The following is a 23,114-nucleotide window of genomic DNA, read 5'->3' on the forward strand; positions in this document are numbered from 1 at the left end:
AGTGAGTTGTTTGTCTTATGAGTGACGAACACTCTCATTGGTTCATGGGGATACTTCCTCTGCCAGGCCCAGTTCTTTTATAACCGATCTAGATTACTCCTCAAAGTGAGTTGAATTAAGGTAGAGGCATCAGGCAGCACCCACAGAGAATACAGTATGAATGGTGCCCCTGCGGGCAACACAGTGACCCCAACTGAGGGCACCTGAAGGGGCAGGGCTGTCAAAGGAGGCACCTGAAGAGATCGGAGGACGGGGAGACTGAGGGCAGGAAGGCAGCTCAGCCTATGCCAGGCCGATTTTATCTGAGGCTCCATGGCAGCTGCCCTTTAAGAGAGGTAAAGAACCTGAGTGCTCTTCATATGGTATTAAACTGAAACCCCACCCATATGACAATCCTGTAAAGCATGACTCTGGCCACAACTGACACTCAAGGCCAGACAACACCTGCCATTCGTCCAGGTAATAGTTCCCTCCACTCAAGGGAGCTCTGAAGTTTATGTGAAAGATAACACAAATTGGAAATCTGAATCCTGGCTTTGTCACTGTAGGCATTCCTTGCTTGGCCCAATAGATATATTCTCCACAAGTTCCAGGTAGATCAATTTTTTATGTCAAGCCATATTTCAAATTTATCAGGTGAGTCTGCTATCAAACAAAGAATTATCCCTAAATTTAATCTGCTCTGTAAATCTTAATTTTCATTTATTTGATTTCCTTAAAGGCATACAGCCAGAATTAGAGACATGGAAATAGCAAGGTCAACATGAAAAGTTACCCTACATGCCAAAACCTTAGAATGCTGTCCAGAATTCAACTCAGTCAAAGGAAAACTTTTCTAAAAGAAACAGAAACTGCTGTCCCTACTGAAATAATATTCTTGGGAGAGATAAGACTTTAGAGCTCACCTGTTATTGGTACCATAATGTAAAGAGGTTTAGAGACCTTTGCTTGAAAGGAGACTTTGATTTGGAGAGGAGGGGACAGAAAAGTCAAGAGGTTACAAGTTTTGACAAAAATGAGAAGATGAAAAGAAGACATATATTAAATAAAAGGGAAATACAAATCAAAAAAAAAATGAGAAGATGAGGTCACCAAGGGTAAACTGAGTCAACTTCCCAATTTGACCTGGGGTTCGGACCTGACTTGAGTCTTCCATTTCTGTCTTGTGAAATGGGAGTGGTGGTGGAGAGAAGGGAGAATTAGTCTAGGACTGGGTTACTATCCAGAGCAGCCTAATCAAAACCACTACAAAGCATATGAGGCCTGGAGAAGAAACACTTAAAAATTTAACAACAGCATGAGAAATTTAGACAAAATGTTCTCTCAATTCCTTGACATTTTCACATAGTAAGATTCTGAACCAAGTTCACCACAACTCTCCTCCCTTAAACAAGCTATAAAATATGGTGGCCTGGGAGCCAAGAGAAGACAGAAGACCAAAGCTGGAGGGAAGTATTGTCTTCTATCATTCCTAAGAGAAGAGACCTGATTTTTAATGGGGTGGCCTTGGCATTTCCACAGTGTACAGAACAGCTAAAGAATATTCACTTTGCACTTGTGGGTCTGTTTCTCATGATGCCAAGTTGGGTCCATAGTAATCCGTTCAAACTTGTCCTCCTCAGCACTCCTACATTTCTGAATCAGTAGGTGCACTAACGCATTCTGAGTCCCGCTGTGATGTAATTAAGGGATAATGTTTGCAGCAAGGAGTAGAGAGAGTTGTAAATGCCTCCCATGGGTGATTAAAAGCTAGGGGAAGTTGAATAACTATAGAATTCATTTGGTGCAAGTTTATTCCAATGCCAAGAGCATTCTTTTTTCCAATTATAGGATAGGGTTTCTAAAAAGATACACAGCAACCATAAGCAAACATTTTCATGTCTTCATCTCCCTCTAGGGAATGGAGAATGGAAACTACTGCATCCTAGGAATGCTTACTGATCTAGGAGGGAGACTTGGCTGACTTTGTATTTAGGAATGAGAAGAGAAAACCAAGAGCTGCTTCAGAAAGGATTAAATGGGGGAAATGCATGTGTACTTCAGTTTTGAAAGGAAGAGGTGCACTTCTAACTGTATGAATGGCTGGTTGTACTTCTCACTGCCATTTTTTAAAATTGAAGTATAGTTGATTTACAATATTGTGTTAGTTTCAGGTACACAGCAAAGTGATTTGGTTATACGTATATACATGTATATATATCTATATACTTTTTTCTTTTTAAATTTTTATTGGAGTATAGTTGATTTACAATGTTGTGTTAGTTTCAGTTATACAGCAAAGTGATTCGGTTATACATATATACATGTATATATATCTATATACTTTTTTCTTTTTAAATTTTTATTGGAGTATAGTTGATTTACAATGTTGTGTTAGTTTCAGATGTACAGCAAACTGAATCAGTTATACATACACATATATCCACTCTTTTTTTTAGATTCTTTTCCCATATAGGCCATTACAGAGTATTGACTAGAGTTCACTGTGCTATACAGTAGGCTCTTATTAGTTATCTGTTTTACATATAGTAGTGTGTATATGTCAATTCCAATCTCCAGATTTATCCCTTCCCCTGATCCTCTGGTAACCATAAGTTTGTTTTCTACATCTGTGACTCTACTTCTGTTTTGTAAATAAGTTCATTTGTACCCATTTTTTAGATTCTACATTCTTTTTCTATGATTCTTTTGCATTATAGTTTATTACAAGATATTGAATATAGTTCCCTGTGCTACACAGTAAAACCTTGTTGTTTTACTCACTGCCATTTTTGACATCAACAAACCACTCACTTATCCTGTCTGGGTCTCAATTTTATACATCTGAAAACGTGAGGGGTAGAGGTACTTAGATTAGGTGAGTTCTGAAATTCTTTGCATTTCAGTCCCACATACCCAAACATCACAATGGAAAGTATGAGTGAGGATCTGGGGGAATCAGAACTCTCTTACACTGCTGGAAGGACTGCAAACTGACACAATTTTGGAAATAAGTGGTGGTATAAATAAAACTGAAAATATATATCACTGTGACCCAATAATTTTATTTCTAGGCATATTGCTTAGGGAAACTTTTACATATGTGCACAGAGAGACAAAGACAAAAATTCTCACTGCACAGTGTTTATAAAAGCCCAACATTGAAAAAATATAAATATCTATCAATAGAAAAATGGGAAATAGATAAATAAAATATGGCCTCTTCACAGAAAGGAACGCTAAATAGCAGTTTAAAAGAATGGCAAAGCACTATATAAATCAATATTTCTAAAATACAAGGTATTAAGGAATTCCCATTGGTTACATCTGTGAAACTCTGAGTAACTAAAAAAGAATAATGACTGTTACTGAGTGTAACACACAATCAATAAAATTCATGAGTCCACAACAATACTCAAAAAAAAAGAAAAAATATCATACTCTTGGATGAAAAGTACAGTAGTACAGTATAACACATAGAGTATGAAGCCATTTATGTACATTTTAAATGAATATAAAAATAATACCATTCAGTGTTCACAGATTCATAATACATGACTCTGTGTGTGTGTGTGTGTGTGTGTGTGTAAAACCAGGGAAAATAGAAAGGACCTATGTAAGTTCATGACAATGTGATGTGAGAGGCAGGGTAGGGGTCTGTAATTGGAGACTGGGGATAAAGGAGACTTCAACTTAACCAGTATGATTGTTTGTGTGTATGTATATATATATATATACGTACATGTGTGTGTGTATATATATATATATATATATATATATATATATATATATATATATATACACACACACACACACACACACACACACACACACACACACACGCACATACGTAACAACAAAATGTCATTTCTAGATGCTGGAGAAAAGGTGCTTATTATAACTTTCTTCTCTGCGTTAAAAAAAATCTCAAAATAAAAAATAAAAGTATATGATCAGCAATGCTTTCGGCAGACAGATGTTGACAAGCTCCCTCTGAGCCCCCATGCAAACGGCCTCCAAGAAACTGAGGCAACCTAACCTTTTAGGCCTTTACTGTGTAGTTCCATGCTATCCAATATGGTAGCCACCAGCCACATACAGCTACTTGAATTTGAATTCAAATTAATTAAAGTTAAATAAAATGAAAATTTCAGTCCCTACACTGCACTAGCCACATTTCAAAGGCTGAAGGGCCACATGTGGCTACTGTCTATTTTATTGGGCAGCACACATATAGAACATTTCTATCATTCCTCTAAATTCTATTGACAGAGCTGGTCTTGAGCTAAAAACCTGTCTTTTAGACAACCAGAACACTTTCAGTCATTGCTCTTTCCCTAATATGTCCTTCTGCCCATAGGAAAACCAAGGTAATGACTAGGATGATTTTTTTGTTTCTAGAAGGAATATGTCCACTATAATTCTACATTCCAGTTATGACTGAAGTAACATTTTCTTGTGAAAAAAAATGAGATAAATCATCTTTAAAAATTGATCTTAAAAAGTAATTATCTATAGTTTTGTAAACATCATATTTCATTTTCCCCAAAACTTAGGAAGTAGGAAAATAGGTCAAAGGATGATGAAAGCATTACCCAAACAAGGCTCAAATTTTTGGTTCAATAATTTTCCAAGAGCCTTTGTTTCTTACCTGTACACAGTATGAGGGACATACACTTCTCGGATTGGAAATTCCAAAATCTCTTTGTGTGGACGTCCCCGGTTTTCAGGAAAGGGTCTCACTGGCAGCATTTCAGGAGTCAGACAGCAACTGGTTGTCTCTGGAGCCAGAGAAATCTCCAGTTTGAGCAAGCCTAAAGAAAGAAAATAGGACTGTCTGAGTAAAGACGTTATATACAAGGGAGTCAAGAAAGACTGCTGTACTATATTTCTTTTACGAAATTGAGGATAAGTTGTGTGAGTATAAGCATTTTGGAATACCCAGTTAATTTCCCATAGTTTGAGAAAGAGCACGTCATGACAATTTTTGAGATTTAGTTTCTAGAACGTAAAAAGCAAGAAACTGTAAAATGAGTAAGAACACATTAGAGGATCTTTAAAGTCCCTTCCAGAACTATCACATCATAAGTATATAGTTCAGTAACTTCTCTCATTACAAGCACTAAAAATTAGTGGTTTTCAAACTAGGTTCCCTGGTACCCCAGGGGGCTGCAGAAGTGCCTCGGGGGCTGTTAAGCTGAGGATAAGAAGGGTGCGCCCTCACCTTCTACCAAAGCATTTCACTTTCACTTTTTCTCATGTTAAGAGTCCCATACAATATGATAAAAGAGGCTCCTCTCTTCAAACAATTACCTGATTTTCTGAGTGAGCAATCAAATATAAAGCATGATGTTTATTTACAGAATCAGTCCTTTAATAAAAATAGAAAACATTAACAGATTGGCCAAAAAAAAACCAGACCTTAACTCTTAATACAAAATCCTATATTTCACTTGACAAAAAATTGCAGCATTACATGAATAATGTGTCTAATCATAAAGGGCTTTGGCACAACAAAGAGGATAAAGACAAGCCATCCACACCTGGAATTGACTTGACTCTTCTCTGTAGGGATGAAGATCTTTTGTAGTCAGCTAAAAACTTGAATAAGTCTTCATCACTAAGGCGGTCTCCCTCCTGCCAAGAGAGAAGTCAGGGTTAGTGTAGATGCACCATACACTCCTGGGGTCGGGACCAAAGATTTCTCGGAAGATTTTTATCTTTAAGTATTATTGTAACGTGCCTTTCACAGATACGAGGCAACTCTGAAATCTTTTAGTCAACCTCTTGTCAAATATTCTTTCTCTACCACTCTGACTCTCTCAGCCTCTTCAATCCTCCTGGGGATGGGGATTTTACTGCATTCCTGAGGAAGGCTGTCTGACCATTAGTAATCCAGGCCAAAAGGTCCTCCCCCTATAACTTAAACCCACTGATACTTGTTTACTCCCTGGAACAAAACAGAATAAAAGTTTTCTTCAAAGGTTTGAAGATGGAGAAAGCATCTTTCCATCTTTTTCCTATCCTCATATTCTTCACATTTGTCTTGACTAAGAAGGCTACACACATACTACACTCCCTGCGCGTATGTGGGACAGGCATGCTGCTGAGGGATACGTGTGCACGAGCTCTGATCCTTACAGCAGCCCCGTAAGGAAGGTAGGTAGGTAGGTAGGTAGGTAGGTGTGTCCTATTCCTCAGTACAGATGGGAAAACTTTGGCTTATTTAGTCAAGGGCCTTGCTCCCCAAGGCAATGCAATTGGAAGGAGTATTTCCCAAATAGAAACCCTTTCAGTCCCCTGCAATCTCTATCATGAGGCATGGCACACAGAACCCTTAGCAGCTCTTCTGCATTTCAGTTTGTTAACATAACCCCTTGACATGCCCCATGAGAACTGCTTGAGCTGCAGAAAATTTTCCAAAACAGAGTCAAACCAAGTATATGTCAAGTTGTTTCTTTTTGGTAGTAAAATACATATCACGTAAAATTTACCATCTTAACCATTTTTGAGTATACAGTTCAGTAGTGTTAAGTACATTCACTTTGTTGTGCAAACGATCTCCAGAATGCTTTCAGTTTGCAAAACTGAAACTCTATACCCATTAAACAACTCCCCATTTCCCCCTTCCTGCAGCCCCTAGCCACCATCATTCTACTTTCTGTCATTCCACCTTCTGTCTCTATGAATTTGATTACGCTAGGAAATTCTTCATTCTTTAAGTAGTCTCAATGATTTCTGAGCTAATAAAGTGCACCGTCTGTAATGGTCACACTCTGTGAGGACGTAGGCAGCTCTAGAAAGCCTGCACGTGGAAAAGGGGTGAGATGGACAACATCTAGGCCAGGAAACCCCAAGCCAAAGGGGAAATGGATATTTTAGGCAGACTGTTTTCATAGCCTAATAAACGAATTGACCATGATAGTTCAATAGGATAGTTTGTATTAATGGGAACCAGTCCTTCTCTCGATTAAAAGGGCTAACGTTCATTTAGCACTTGTTATATCCCAGGCACTCTGAGAAGAGCTTTACACATCTCATGTCATCGAACCCTCCCAAAAGCCACATCAAGAAAGTGCCATCATCCTTGTTTTGTAGATAATGAAACCGAGGCTTGGTGAGGTTGACTAACTTGTTCTCTTAGTCACTACATATACTCCCCCTCTGGGCTCCAGCACTCATGCCATTGTGAGGGGACAAAGCCAGACACACTGTAACATGAAGAGATACCTGCTTGAAAAAGCTGTTAATGGTCAAGGTCTTGAAGTTGTATCCAACCCCATTTTCCTCCAAGGAGAAGGCTCTTTCAGAAAGTCTTCGAGATTGGGACAAAGTTTTCCGCTCACCCACAGATCCTTTCCCTTTAAGGAAAACAATTGTCATTCTAAAGTTTGCCTTTCTGTTTGAATATATAGCAGTTATTAACTTTACCATATGTAAGATATGTTGAAGCTCACTGAAGGAGAACACTGAACACGGCCATTCTTGTTTTGCATGACAATTTCCCTCCCCTGATCCCTGTTCTTAGACCCCCCTGTTGGAGCCCCTAATCCTCCTCTGATCATAGTGAGAGCCCGTGAGCAACCACAGTGCCCTCCCACGTGGCGATCAAGGTAGCAGGGGTCCAGAACTGCAGCCAGAGCAGGGTCTGGCTAAATAATAAGCTTTATTTAGTCAACAGTGTTTAGTTTTGTTTTATTTTTATATTTACATTCCATTGGGAGAGGCATGTACTCAAATGCCCCTGCAGGCATTTGGGATTGTGGCCCGAACATGCTACGTACAGGTCAGCCTGAGTACATCCTGGATCTGAGCTTTCTTCTGCTCTTGCTGTGTGGACCAGGCAGCAGAACTGAGTTTCTGCCTTGGCCAACCTGCCTAATGGTAATTAGAACTGAGTCACACCCAAACCTGAACCCTGATACTCTGCTTAGTTATTTCTTACCCCTTTTGAGATTTAGGTGATGATTTTGTTACTTTTATACTGCAAAACTCAGGGGTTCTGTAGTGAATGGTCAAACTGCATAGAACCGTAATATTTCAACCCTATCTTTGAACATTCTCTTACCCTTAATTCTTGTCATAATGCTGAACTGGAGCTTCCTGCTACCACTGAGCCACCTAAACTTGCCATGCTGCCTCAGTATAATACACTGCATCTTTTGGTTGCTTCTTAAAAATCAGCCTCTGTAGTCAGGTTAATTTCTCCTTGACCCAGAGATGACTGAGGACCCAGCAAGCTCTATGCCTTAACTACCTAGTTTACGTGTCCTTTAAGCTCTATGCAGAACTCTTTCAAATAAGGCTACCTGGGTCTACATAGAAATTAGCATTAAAAAAAACCACACACACATATTGTGGTGTGAATGTTGGGATGCACTAAAATGAGATTTGTTTTTGATAAATCAGCAATAACCTGGGAGTTCTGACTGGTAATTATGCATCAATAACTCCAGGATAGCAGCAGCAATAACAAAATACCTTTTCCTCCACTCCTCTGGTAAAGGCAACATTTCAGAAGTGGCAGAGCTAAGGAATGCATGAGAAACTTCCCAAGAAATGTGACTAGAGACATAAATATTTGCTGGATACAAAGACATTTTAAAAAACAGAAACTCTGCCCCAGGTGAGGGGTGATATACTTGCAAACTCTGTAACCCTCTTGGATAGTTCCATACCCAAACTGTTGAGGAAATTAATAATTCAGATCAAGGGTCAGGTAATGAAAAAGAGAAATATGCTAAATAAATCAGAACAGTAACTAAATATTCTTTTGGTATCCACTTTTTTCATTTGCCCTTGGCAAAATAAACTGTAAGGAACTGGAAATTTTGCTAGAAACCAGAGTTTTTCATTTCGAAGCCCTTGCTTTTCTTATATTTAGGAGCCAACCATGGTGGCTTTGTTTAACACACTATAAACTATATTATTATATTATTATATTTTCTTGTTATTTTCAAGAATTTTACTTTTAAGAAGAGATGGCCACTGAAAATTAACTCTTTAAAGTGTCAAACTGTACAGAAAATTCCAACCAAAAATCTTACTATATATAAACTCCACAAAGTTCATTGTAATTGTCTTGGGGATCGCTGTCCAATCAAGCGTTTGTATTCCAGTCTTAATCATGTTTCATCCTATTCATCTCCTTCTTCCTGCCCACTCCCCCCACCTTACTGCACCCCCAACCCCCCACCAATCAGTAGCTGACCTCAGAGTTGGTACATTGGGGAGCCCTTCCCTTCACACCACAGTTGAAAAGCTTACCAACCATGGACTCCACATCAGTTACCTCCCTGTCGAGGGTAGAGACATTGAAGAAACTTGCTAAGCTTATGGGAGCCCATGCGAAGGGCATCCGGTATTTCCCCAAACGCTGGCAGAAGGATTCAGCTTGAAGTTTTAGTTTTTCAATCTTTTCTTTACTCTAGAGGAAAATGGAAAGAGACAGCAGAAACAAACAATATGGCACAACATCATTCTCAATGGTGAAAAACTGAAAGCATTTCTTCTAAGATCAGGAACAAGACAAGGGTGCCCATTCTCACCACTATTATTCAAGATAGTTTTGGAAGTTTTAGCCATAGCAATCAGAGAAGAAAAAGAAATAAAAGGAATCCAAATCAGAAAAGAAGAAGTAAAACGGTCACTGTTTGCAGACGACATGATTCTATACTTAGAAAATCCTGAAGATGTCACCAGAAAACTACCAGAGCTAATCAATGAATCTGGTAAAGTAGCAGGATACAAAATTAATGCACAGAAATCTCTTGCATTCCTATACACTAACAACAAAAAATCAGAAAGAGAAATTAAGGAACCACTCCCATTTACCACTGCAACAAACAGAATAAACCTACCTAAGGAGGCAAAAGACCTGTGCAGAAAACTATATAAGACACTGATGAAAGAAATCAGATACAAACAGATGGAGAGATATACCATGTTCTTGGATTGGAAGAATCAACATTGTGAAAATGACTACACTGCCCAAAGTAATCTACAGATTCAATGCAATCCTTATCAAATTACCAATGGCATATTTCACAGAACTAGAACAAAAAATTTTACAATTTGTATGGAAACCCAAAAGACCCCAAATAGCCAAAGCAATCTTGAGAAAGAAAGACAGAGCTGGAGGAATCAGGCTCCCTGACTTCAGACTATACTACAAAGCTACAGTAATCAAGACAGTGTGGTACGAGCACAAAAACAGAAATACAGATCAATGGAACAGGATAGAAAGCCTACAGATAAACCCACGCACATATGGTCACCTTATCTTTGACAAAGGAGGCAAGAATATACAGTGGAGAAAAGACAGCCTCTTCAATAAGTGGTGGTGGGAAAACTGGACAGCTACATGTAAAAGAATGAAATTAGAACACTCCCTAACACCATGCACAAAAATAAACTCCAAGTGGATTAAAGACCTAAATGTAAGGCCAGACACTATAAAACTCTTAGAGGAAAACATAGGCAGAACACTCTATGACATAAATCACAACAAGATCCTTTTTGACCCACCTCCTAGAGAAATGGAAGTACAAACAAAAATAAACAAATGGGACCTAATGAAACTTAAAAGCTTTTGCAGAGCAAAGGAAACCATAAACAAGACGAAAAGACAACCCTCAGAATGGGAGAAAATATTTGCAAACGAAGCAACTGACAAAGGATTAATCTCCAAAATATACAAAGCAGCTTATGTAGCTCAATATCAAAAAACGATCCAGTCAAAAAATGGGCATAAGACCTAAACAGACATTTCTCCAAAGAAGATATACAGATTGCCAACAAACACATGAAAAGATGTTCAACATCACTATTCATTAGAGAAACGCAAATCAAAACCACAATGAAATATCACCTCACACGGGTCAGAATGGCCCTCATCAACAAATCTACAAACAATAAATGCTGGAGAGGGTGTGGAGAAAAGGGAACCCTCCTGCACTGTTGGTGGGAATGAAAATTGATAGAACCACTATGGAGAACAGTATGGAGGTTACTTAAAAAACTAAAAATAGAACTACCATATGACCCAAATCCCACTACTGGGCATATACCCTGAGAAAACCATAATTCAAAAAGATACATGTACCACAATGTTCATTGCAGCGCTATTTACAATAGCCAGGACATGGAACCAACCTAAATGTCCATCAACAGATGAATGGATAAAGAAGATGTGGCACATATATTCAATGGAATATTACTTAGCTGTAAAAAGGAATGAAATTGACTTACTTGTAATGAGGTGGATGGACCTAGAGTCTGTCATACAGAGTGAAGTAAGTCAGAAAGAGAAAAACAAATACCGTATGCTCACGCACAAATATGGAATCTAAAAAAACGGTACTGATGAACCTAGTGGCAGGGCAGGAATAAAGACACAGACGTAGAGAACGGACTTGAGGACAGAAGGGGATAGGGGAAGCTGGGACGAAGTGAGAGAGTAGCATTGACATATATACACTACCAAATGTAAAATGGATGGCTAGTGGGAAGCTGCTGCGTAGCACAGGGAAATCAGCTCAATGCTTTGTGACGACCTAGAGGGGTGGGATAGGGAGGGTGGGAGGAGATATGGGGATATATGTATACATATAGCTGATTCACTTTGTTGTACAGCAGAAACTAATACAACATTTTAAAGCAATTATACTCCAATAAAGATATATAAAAAAAAAAAAAAACCAATATGGCACCAGCACCAAGTCAACTGCCTCTGCCATGGATATGACAGCTATCTCCAAAATCCTTACCCTACTGATTAAAAAGAGGGAATAGTCAGAAAAACAACACATCTCAGGCCAGAAGTCCAACTGATAAGGAAATATAGAATAGAAAAGGAGGAATTTAAAGAATTAAAGAAAGCCTACATTCAATTATTAAATATACCTTCAGCTAAACAAACAAACAAACAAACAAGCAAACAAAAAACCCAAAAGTATTGGGGCTTGTTATACTACCTAATCAACAAGTACCTCTTTTAGGTGCTAGCTACACTGGATTCGCGTGAGAGAATCTTGGGTTGTAAAGTTTTGTACATCATCTATCAAGCTCTTAAGAGAGCCTGTTTTTCCAAAGTTGTCTTGGAAGATTCCAGAAAGATCTATAAGGGTTCCTAACAACCTCCTTATTAGGTTGACAACACTTCCAAGGTAATCATTCTAAGTTCAGGATAAAAGGTAGATTAAAAAAAGCAAGTTATCTTGAGTTCAATAAATCTTACTTGAAATTTATGAGTCTGCAGTAGGATGCTGTTAGGCAAGTCTTATTCCAAAAAGGCCATGTTTTAAAAATTATGTTGGAAACTTTTGCAAATGGGTGCTGAGAAGAGATGTCCTTTTCATGGCTCAGTACCTATGCTGTACTAATAAATTTATGATGTACAGCAGTCTCAGCTAATGTCCAAATATCCAAATCAGAAAGGGTGGTGGCCCATGCTGTGGAGGAAGCTAGGGGAGCTCTGGCACTGTTCAGTTTCGTGGGGTGTCTGTGGCCCTCCCAACCGAGTCCGGGCCTCAGAACCAAGACAACAGGATGCATTTTTGCCCTAGTCAAGTTTTGTAATTAGACATTGGTGTGTACATCATCATTTGCTGAGTTTAGTAGTTTATTTCTTTAAAAAGTTGTCATTGATGAAGTTTCCCTTCCTTATTTTGTTTGAATATAATTTATTAGTGCTTCATATGGGGACACATTATGGACTAAACTCCATTAACTATTTTATGGGAGACTTCTGAAAAATATCTGCTTATTCTAAAATGTTACCATTTAGCAATACTCAAAATAGCATACCTTTCCACCATCACTTTCTTTGATAACCATGTAGGGTTCTGCACAGTCTCCAATCTCTCCCTGCTGAAGGACTTTTTCAATCTACCAACAAAAATAATATTAAAACAAAGCACGTGAATTACATTTGTATAATGGAATCTATGCAACCATCAAAATAGTGTCTTATGACAATATCTGATGACTTCAGATGTCCATAATATATGTTTTTTGATTTAAAAAATTAGTACGAAGAGTATTACACAGTTTTGTAAAAAAAAGCATAAAGGCATATTAAAAGGATGATAGATACACAGCAAATGTTAATAGTAGTTAGCTTTGTATGGTGGGATTATGTACTATCTTTATTTTCTTCCTATTGCTTATGTGTATTTTCTGTTTTTAAACAATAAACATGTATTATGCCTACAATAAAAGTTATTTTTTAACACAAAACCCAAGAGACATATGTAGGATGCGAACAGCTCATTTTGTTTATTATTGCTTACAACATAAAAAACGAGATATGACCTCTGTGAAAGTCAGGTTGGGGACTAAAACCTTCCACAAAATGAATAAATGAACAGAATAAATTATCTGTAATTGTCTCCCTTGTATTTCCTATTAGGGCTGCTTCTCTGGATTTAACAGACTTGGAAAGGAACTTGAAAGCAGTAGGATGGTACAGCTTTTCACTTTGCTAACTGGCTGGTGATATGAATTACTACTGTCAAGCATCGTCTTCCATCTTGCTGCAGGTGCAGGACCTGGCTGGCCATAAATCTAGGCACCATGTTTAAGAGAAAAAAAAAGCAGAAATTTAAAATTGTCTAACCCTCTGCTCAAAGAAAATTTAATTTAACTTATATGTGGAAGAGAAAAATGGATTTAGTCCCATTAGTCTGTGTTATTAGTTGAGATAATCCTTGAAGAAGAAGTTTGGGTCAACATATCCTAAAAGGCACACATTCTTAACAGGCACTATCAATTAGGTACAAAGTATTTAAACCAGAAACACCCAAGTGATGGAGGGTGTTTCATGGAGTTTCAAAGGAAATGGCATGGGACTGCTCAATGAACATCTGTCTCAGGGAGACTGCAAGCATTAAGTCTCTCGTCTCACAGAGGAACTTAAGAACCCCTTCCCACTGCCATAGCCTGAAGACAAGGCTGATCCTCCTGAGAGATGCACCAGGTTGAGGCCATGGACACATAACACTCGAGGTAGAGACTAACCGATTTTCCTGTTAGTCAGCGATCATTCACCTATTCATTTGTTCAGAAAACATTTGTTGAGTCCTTTCTATATGGTAGCTGTTGGGGAGACAAGGTGGTGAACATGATAAGCCTGGTCCCTATCCTCCTGAAATTTATGGTCGGGAGTTTATACAGTAAATTGGAAAGAAGCTAATTTTTCCATGAGGTCAGTGGATAGAAATGTGGTCTTTAAAATGAACTTTGAACAGGGATAAAGAACCTTTTCATTAGAATCCTGAAGCAAAGAATGGGAACGCCATGACTTTGCATCTATAGCATGGAACCCACAGGAGAGGGATCTCCAGAATTTGGAAGGAGGATCCAGATTCCACCAGATCAGCAGATACTATTCCCTTCACCGAGTTGGACAAGGCTAACTTCAGGTACTTTGCGAGAAGGAGCTGCCGGCTGCTATGAGAGCCTACTACATGGTCCTTCAGGATTGATATGTAAAAGAAATGCCTGAGTCCTCATAACCATGGCAGGTAGGGGAAAGGGGCATATCAGAATTGCCTAGGAATTTCTTTAAGGTAAAGAGGCTACCCTCAGCCCTATTTAGAGGGAAAGAAGCAACAACTGTGGTATTACAATAAAGAAAAACAAATCAGAAGCAAACCAGGGACTGTCTTACTGAGTAGATTTAAATTTCCTAACTCTATCCAGACAATTTAGAGAATGTTTATCACTGCCAAATGAATGCATTTATTCATCTGAAAATTTTGGAATATACTTAGTAAGTAATAGTCACCCATAGGTAACCATTGATATTTAGCAGACTACCATGGGTTACCCAAAATAAAGTCATCCACTGAGAATTGGAATTGGAAGTAAAATTTGGATCTATGGAACTGGTATTGGCTTCTTTGATTTCCCAGGCTGGAGTGAATTTTAAAAGTAACTGCAAGCTGCTACAGCTTGCTAGAGTGGACTTTAAGCTAATTTTCCTGTATGTCTAAAGTCATATTGCAATGAAAAGTCATATTGCAATGAAACACACATTAAGTTTGACAACAATACGTGTCTTTTCAGCAATAGAATTTTAACTCTATTTTCCAAAAACTTAAATAAGTTCCCTTCAAGCTATGACGACCTTTCAGAATCTTTGTAAAACGGTGTAAAGGGAGCTAGAATGGAAGGACATCTGCCTCTTGTTAAGTGACCTCCACATCACCTGAAGTCTTCGGAATCTGTATGCTACTCCCATGGGATCATGGGGGAATCAATGAGATTATGGACATAAAACACGGTGCTAACTAGAAAATGTCCCAATCCTAGAATGCTGGGTGTATATGAAATTAAAACACCAGGACTTTTTTTTTTTTTTTTTTTTTAATTTGAGGGTAAAGAGTCAATGAGACTAATTATTTGGCTTAAAGTAGATAAAATACTCAATGTTTGCTGTTAACTTCTAACCAGCCATTTTGGTGTGTAGAGAAAGTCTCTGGTTTTCTTACATCAGCAAAGAGTACAACCTAGAATGAAAGGTCTTTCCACTTAGAACTGCCCACAGATTTTGACTCTCACTAGACATACTCAGTCTGTGAGATGGTGATGAAAAGGGAGAGTGAAGCTTGGACCCTATAACCCACACCTCAAACTGTCAGAGCCTGGGTTTTCGGACATTTAACTCTGGGTCTTTAGAAAAATGTGAACATGATTAGGAGACTCTATCTGAGATTTTTCTCCCCAGCAGCCTCCCAGAGCTGGATAGCTGAGGGTGTTTTCCTTGTTAGAAGGAAGGGTGTCTATACATGCCAGGCTTTATTCTGTAATTACAACTACTCACTGAGGGAGGTGTTATTATCTCCACTTTACAGATGAAGAAACTAAGTCTCAGAAAGTTTAGGTAATTGCCCAAAGTCATATAGCTACTAAGTTGCAAAGCCAGGACTCAAACCTAGGACTGTTTGACTCCAAAACCCATAGTCATTCTAGTACCCAACACAATTTGCTTGTAAAGGAAAAGGAGTAAAGTTGAGAGGGAAACAAAGCAAATCTCACAGAGGACATGTACTATTTTCTGATACCTCTTTCACTGTAAACGTGCACTGGGAGTAATGCAACAATGAGAACATCGGACTGTGCAAATCAGATTGTGTTGAACTACCTTGACTACTAGGTAGATGTCCGAGGATGGATAGGTGACTGAGAATACCGCAGATCTTGCCTGACTGGATGTGGCAACAGAGGGCGTGTGAGCACGCAGAAATCCTTTGAATTGGTCAGAGTTCAGGTCACAGTGAAAATTTTCTGAGATCTGTAAATGAGTGGCAAAATGAAAAATGAGTTATACCTATTGCTCTCATGGTCTAAACATGTTAAAAAAAAAAAGTGGAAAAGAAAAACCCACCAAGTTTCACCAAAGAAATCAGTATAACCGTAGACATGGTTTATGACCAGTGGCTGCTGGAAAATCTGATACATGTTTTGTCACAATCTCTAGATATTTCTGAGTCATCTGAGAGATGTCCTTTGAAACATTTAAATTTTTATTAACCCACCAGTATCTCCTGAATTTCAGTGATGTGCTAGGTAACTGCATTGAAGAAAAGCAAGGCATTACTTTGGCTCTCAATTAGTTTACCATCAAGAATGAGGGAAAAGGCAAATGCATACTAACTACAGTAAGAGCAAAATATTAGCGACCACACTCATACAAAAAAGCGCTGTGGAAGTTCCCGAGGGTGAGAGGTCACTTCCAGTTGCGGGGATGGGGAATGCTTTCCATGGGGGAGGCATGTGAGATGGACAGGCCTTGAAAGAAGGTTCCGCCAAGCAGAGCTGGAGGGGGACTGTGAACCAGGGAGAGAGTGCAGCACAGACATCTCAGAGGCTGGAACACGTGGAGTGACTTTAGTTAACATCGAGGAGCCTGGCTTGACTCTGCCTAGGCTCTCGAGGGAAGGAAAGCAGATGAGAGTCATCCTGAAGAAAGCCGGGCATGGAAGCTGAAGGGTTTGTTTTTAATGTTGCACGTAGTGAGGATCCATTAAAGATTTCGAGCAAGAGCATGTCACGATGAGTGCTCCTGAGCTCACCGGTGCAGTGTTACTTAAGAACCACTGTAGAGTTGGGTTTCCCCTTCATCACTAATAGATTTACAGCCAAGAAGTGGTTCCCGGGCAGAGACTACATTTACCAGCCTCCCCTGTAGAGTTAGGAGTGAGCACGTGACTAGATTCTTTCCAGTGAATTGTGAGCACTAGTGATGATGTGTCTCACTTCCAGGCTCCAGCACCACCCCACACCCCCACCATCTTTTCCCCTTTTTTCGGGGGCCGTAGTGGCAGTGACAAACAAGAGTGACTGGGGAGGGCACATATTGAAGATGAAGGAGACACTGCCACCTGGGTTCCCGAATGCCTGAGTGGAGCAGACCACTGTTGACCCCGCACCTCCCTACTCTGGATTGTTAAGAGACAAAGGCAGAAAATTCTCCTTGTTCTAGCCAGGGGTTCTCCACATGTGGCCCCCTGACCAGCAGCTTCAGCATCACCTGGGGACCTGTTCGGAATGCAAATTCTTAGGCCCCATCCAGATTTACTGAATCAGAAACTCTGGGGGTGGGCCCACCATCTCTTTTAACAAGCCCTCCGGGTGATTCTGATGCCTGTGCAAATCTGAGCTTTAAACCAGTTTAAATCATTTAAACCACTTAAACCATTAAACCACTTTAAACCATTTAAACCATTCAGCTTTAAACCACTGAATGTGTGTGTGGGAGGTCTCCTTGTTTTAGCAGTTTACCTACCCTGACCAATACAAATCTTAGTGATTATTAATATTTATTCAAAATATACACACTTCCTTAACTACTGAATGGTTATGGGTAGAAGGGCAGAAATGTCTCCTCTGGTTTTGCTATTTGTGCCCTCCCCCAGGAGTTACAAAATGACTAAACATTAAGACATTCATGGAGAAATCTTTTCAATTAAAAGCACGGTATACTTGGTGAGGTCTCTACCCGACAGCAAATTTAGACTTTCACTGCACAAAATGCCTTCCATTCATGATAAGCCTGTTTCACAATGCAAAAAACTCCCAAACTGAGGAAACATTACATGCACTGAGCTTGTTATAGCCATGTTTAAATTGCTTTGTTTTACGTGTAACCCCATATGTCACTATTTCACTTCTCTATCTCAGCCAGGCTACCACCTCCAGCCGAATTTCTCGTAAAGATTCTTCAAAGAACATAAATTCCCAGGTCACTTCTTTAAAAACTGCAAAGGCAATAGAACTGGACATATCAAAGGTCATTTGCTTTCAAATCTGATGTGGTTTTCCTACATAGAAGTGAGATTTAAAAACATGAACCCCAAGACAGTGAACAACATGCGATGCCCTCAGGGTTGGGCTATGTTTTGCTGTCTTACCTTCTTCCTTTCTTTAACATCGTAGAGGGCAATGCTGGCAAACAGAGGCTCAATTTCAATCTCAAACCTGTCAGAGAAAGAGAGAAAAACATATAGTTTTAACTTAGATAATTTTGAATTTTCTGAAAGTGCCTGGATATATAATCTGGTTAAAAATGTAAGTTGTTTTCAGAAGTATTTGGGTAGCTCTATGCATGTGAGAATCACACTGGAATGTTAATGGAGAAATATGGGAGGTTCATGGAAAATTCCTAATCATTTGAGATCGTGGTGGATGGTACATTCTCCCCAAAAGTGCTTGCTGGTGGCCCTGCAATAGAGAGCGGGTGGAACAGATCCTTGGTCTGATCCAGTATGGCACTTCTTACCATTGTAGTTGCTGTGTTTTCAGGGGATTGAGTCTCTGTCTTAGCTAAAGGTCTTGTTTACAGTTTACAGATTACTGCTAGAATAGAAAGCTCTATTATTCAATTTTAAGGGCTGGGGCTTTTCAGCTAGTACAAAAAAAAAAGTTCAGTTGCTTTTCTTTAGGTCAGGTTATGATGTGTGTGAATATCTGGCCCTTTCTAACTCCACTGCCAGGGCAGCTGCTGACCTGAGGTGGAGGGAGGGGACTGAGCACTGCTGATAAACACTGAGGTGTGTGGATCCAATGAGAGCTGGAAAAGAGCAGCTCTCATACGGCCCTAATTGCCAATTCCCCCAGAAATAGTGGGTTTGAAGAGAGGGCATCCCCAAAGCATAATCCTGCCACACGTTATAGGATGCACGTGGAGCAGAGGTGTTCACCTTCCGAATTTCTCAGGTTAACAATCCACGATACTGCCAGCTAAGAGCCCTAGTAATCAGGCCCTGAATCATCGTTATTGCAGAAGTCATGTAAATTAGGTCAAATCTTGTTTCAAGGCATCTGTGAGAGGATGGCCTTATCATTGGATAGCTTTGTCTAAAAAGAGGACTTTTGAAGAAGAATATTTGGGCAGAGGTAACCACAGACAAGAGTGAGTTGGTCAAATGGCACCTTTGGAAATGAGGCAGTAAGGCATGATGGCAAACTCGTAGGGCACTGAGTCAGACAGACCCGGGCTCTGTTCCCTCTCCCACTGCTTGCTAACTCTGGGATCTTAATCAGGTTACTTACTTTTCCCAGTTGCATTTATTTATCTGTAACATGAGGAAAGGACACCTGCTCTTCCCATTTCCTAGGGTTGTTGTAAGCATTGTGAAAGATAATGTGTGTGAATATGCTTTATAAACAATGTCGAGGAGCACCATTATCCACAGTAGCCAAAAGGTGGAAGCAAACTCAGGTGTCCGTCAAGGGATGAATGGATCAATAGAATGTGGTATATGCATACAATGGAATATTATTCAGTCTTGAAAAGAAAGGAAATTCTGACACATCCTACCATATGGAAAAATGTTGAAGACACTGTATAAGTGAAATAAACCAGTCACAAAAGGACATGCATTATACAATTCCACTTATATGAGGGAATGGTGGGAGAGAGAAATGGGAATTATTGTTTAGTGGGTACAAAATTCCAATTTGGGAAGGTGAAAAGAGTTCTGGAGATGGATGGTGGTGATAGTTGTACAACAGTGTGAATGTACTTAATGCCACTGAAACACCACTAAAAATGGTTGTGATGGCAAATTTTACATTATGCATATTTCACCACAAATAAAATTTAACATTATCATTAAATTTTTGCTGTTCATATTTAACCATTCTAGGTTTACCTATAAGAACTTGCTTTCTTTTATCCAGTTTATTTAAAGTAGTGAAAGACAGGATGATCTCTTTGGTTCATCTCCCCTATTGCAGGCATATGTTGGTATGAATACTATTTAAGATACTGGAGCAGGTCAAGTATACGTTGAGCAAACACTGCGATTCTACTTTATCTCTGCTTTGGCAGTTTGGGGGAAAAATAACTAGAAACTACACTTCACAATTTTCATCAAGAGAAATCCAAGTGACTCAATTTATTTTTTTTAATAATGTTACATGACTATCTTAGTGACCATGTGTTCCCACCTGTGAGAAGAGCTACAGTTTATTTATGGAAAACATCTAGGAGACTTAGTGTCATGCATCACAGGGAAGAATTCCTCCAATCCCAAAGGGCATAGTTGCTGTATCTGATGAGCTTCCTGTGGTGGGTGGGTGAGTGCCTCAGACAATAGGGTGGATTTCCTGAACAATGAATGCAGAGGGGGACCGATCAGCCACTTCCACTCAGTCCTCCTGCTGAAGGGCTAGGAGGTTCCCCCTTCCGGGTCAGCTCGCAAGGGCTAGAGTTTGCCTTTCTGTACCTGTTGCTTGATACAGAGCTCACTTATTGGCCGCTCATCTCTGTGTGCAAGACAAAAAGTCCGAACTGCTCCCCCCATCCTACTGGTAGAACTGGCTTAAGGAGGGTGTTACAATATCAAGAGATCTCCACATCTGTGTATGCAGTCATGCTGGCTTGTGTTCTGAGCAGAGAATTCGGGAGGCTCCGCAATAGAATCAGAAATTTATGGCACATAGGAACTTTGAGATCTGGTCTCACTACTTCATTTACAAGAACTCAAAATCCCAGAGGAGTCCCCAGGGCTGAAACATAGTCTTGAATCCAGAATCCAAAGGCTCTAATTGCAAACCAGGTGCTGCCTAAGGGGTCCATGAATTGACTTCAAGAGATGGATGACCTTCCTAATAGGGTATGAAAAAATGTTATGCTTATGAACTTTTGCCTTGGTAGAGCATTCACAACTTAATATTTTCAAAAGAGCCTATGAAGAAGTGGAAGAACTAATTCTCTAAAGCAGCAGTCTACAAAGAGGAAAGGAAGGCAGGCAAGCACTCCAGGGGGTAGGCAAGACAATCCACTGGAATGCAGGAAGAAAATACTATAATTTACTTTTATTTATTGAGTTCATCCTTCAAAATGCCTCATTTATGTATGTTTTATAATATAATATTTAATAAACAAGTACAAAATGAATACACACATGCAGAGGATGTGTGACTTTTAAATACAATCAAAAAATATGGAAACAATTGCTCTAAAGCAAATGTGGCCCATGAGATGAATCCAGATTTCAGACATGTTCTTTTTGAAATGTGTGGTACTTAAGAAGGAAATGAGAAAATATTTAAGAAGTCAGGAAATTATGCAGAAAAATCTGGACTTCTAGCTTCTCTTAAAAAAAAAATCAGACAATTGACCAAAATGGGCTTGTTTACTTGGATGACAAGAATTGGCCCTAGTTAGTAGTGGGTGCCTCGTTGAGATAGTTTGCTGCAGTCCCTACTACTCTATATTGTCCACTGGCACTGAGACTGAGTTTTAGTTGCATTTTTCATTGTGTTTTAACAGTGGTGTGCTGGTAAATGTTTAACAAACAAGCCTCTAAAAAAAAAAAAAAAGGCTCTAATTTGTAGCATTTTCTGAGTTCAGTGTTATAAATATTTCCACCATTCCACCATGGCCAATTTCAAGCTACCAACGTGACTTCACTGAATAAAGAGTTGGGAAGAGAAGTATACAATCAGCTCTCAGGAGTTAGATCGGACTCCAGCACACCACTGGCTTTTACCGTTATTTTTCTTAATGTAGGCCACTTCACTCAATTAATTACCTACACGCCTAACCTTAGTGTTTTGCCTTCCCTGTCCTAGAAGAATGACTGTCAAAGGCTTGGCAGGATTAGAATCTGGGACTAGCTGACTCCAAACTCTGCTCTTTCTACTACCTCACAGGGCACTGTTAAAAGTGTGTTGGGGATCCTCCCCGATTCAAGCTCTGATGGTAAAGACACAGTCTGTATTTGAAAGGCAAGACAGACCTCAATGTAGTGGTTAGTGTCTGCTCATACTTACTTCAGGGTCAGCAACTTGACCAATATTCTGTTGCCCAGATGTTCCTTAGGACAGTCTGGTACCGGACGTATTTCCACAGCATCCTCCTATTGTTAATCACATTGCAAAAGAAATCAGTAGTGAATTCCCATGAAGACCTCCAGTTGAAGTCAACTCGGGGAAGGGAAGGCTGCTAGCTGCCATGCAAGACAGCTTGCGTTTGCTTTACTTCTAATCGCAGAATAACACATTGACTTTTACAAGAGAGTTTATTATCTAACCCCTACGCTTTAAAGTCAGCATTTACAGCAAACATTTTCTCCTTTCAGAAAGCCAAGCATTTACGACAAAGAGACCGAGGGAGGAAGGAAGGAAATGTGAACATGGATATGGCTTAGTAACATCCACCAGATGGCAATGCAAAATCTTATACCTATTGTTGACTTTTTTTTTTTTTTTTTTGGCTGGCTCTAAGGACACAGAATACTCCTCCTGCCAAAGACTTTACTAGTAAATATGTGAGTTTCAGGTTTGAGATCTGAGTTAGAACAGTTCACCTGAGGCTGTAAACCATTAAAACTATAATACAGTGTCTTTCTCGGTTTACTGTTTTCTTAAACAGATAGAGATTTGGGGTTGAATTTGTAGGTTCTAAATAGACATGTCCAGCTAGAACTTGCTGAAGTTCTAAGTATAGAGAAGCTTAGTAATGACAAATTTAAGAGATACTTCTGTCTATTTTACTACATAGGGACCAAGGGACTTAAAGGGAAGTATCAAGTCCCTATTGTAACTTTTAACATTCAAATGTGAACTATCACAGTATCTTAAGTATAGTCATGCATGCAAAGATCAACAGTGCAAGTTTC

The 23,114-nt window shown here is 39.3% G+C and overlaps 1 protein-coding gene across 2 annotated transcripts in view; it reads right to left on the minus strand.

Annotated features, from left to right (window-relative positions):
* Nucleotides 1-23,114, minus strand: part of DOCK8 (dedicator of cytokinesis 8) — a 229,109-nt gene that overhangs the window by 112,600 nt on the left and 93,395 nt on the right. Inside the window, exons 7-14 of one of the 2 annotated variants that reach the window (XM_082403613.1) lie at nucleotides 22,267-22,352; nucleotides 18,396-18,462; nucleotides 16,127-16,276; nucleotides 12,787-12,867; nucleotides 9,247-9,406; nucleotides 7,210-7,340; nucleotides 5,523-5,616; nucleotides 4,631-4,793 (exon numbers count right to left, since the gene is read on the minus strand). In XM_082403613.1, coding sequence (XP_082259739.1) covers nucleotides 4,631-4,793; nucleotides 5,523-5,616; nucleotides 7,210-7,340; nucleotides 9,247-9,406; nucleotides 12,787-12,867; nucleotides 16,127-16,276; nucleotides 18,396-18,462; nucleotides 22,267-22,352 — 932 coding nt within the window. Of the gene's footprint in view, nucleotides 1-4,630; nucleotides 4,794-5,522; nucleotides 5,617-7,209; nucleotides 7,341-9,246; nucleotides 9,407-11,679; nucleotides 11,742-12,786; nucleotides 12,868-16,126; nucleotides 16,277-18,395; nucleotides 18,463-22,266; nucleotides 22,353-23,114 lie in introns of those variants that run through there. The other variant, XM_082403614.1, reaches the window with a different exon arrangement.

The sequence above is a fragment of the Balaenoptera borealis genome (assembly GCF_965194805.1).
Source record: "Balaenoptera borealis genome assembly, chromosome: 8".
NCBI classification, from domain to species: Eukaryota; Metazoa; Chordata; class Mammalia; order Artiodactyla; family Balaenopteridae; genus Balaenoptera; species Balaenoptera borealis.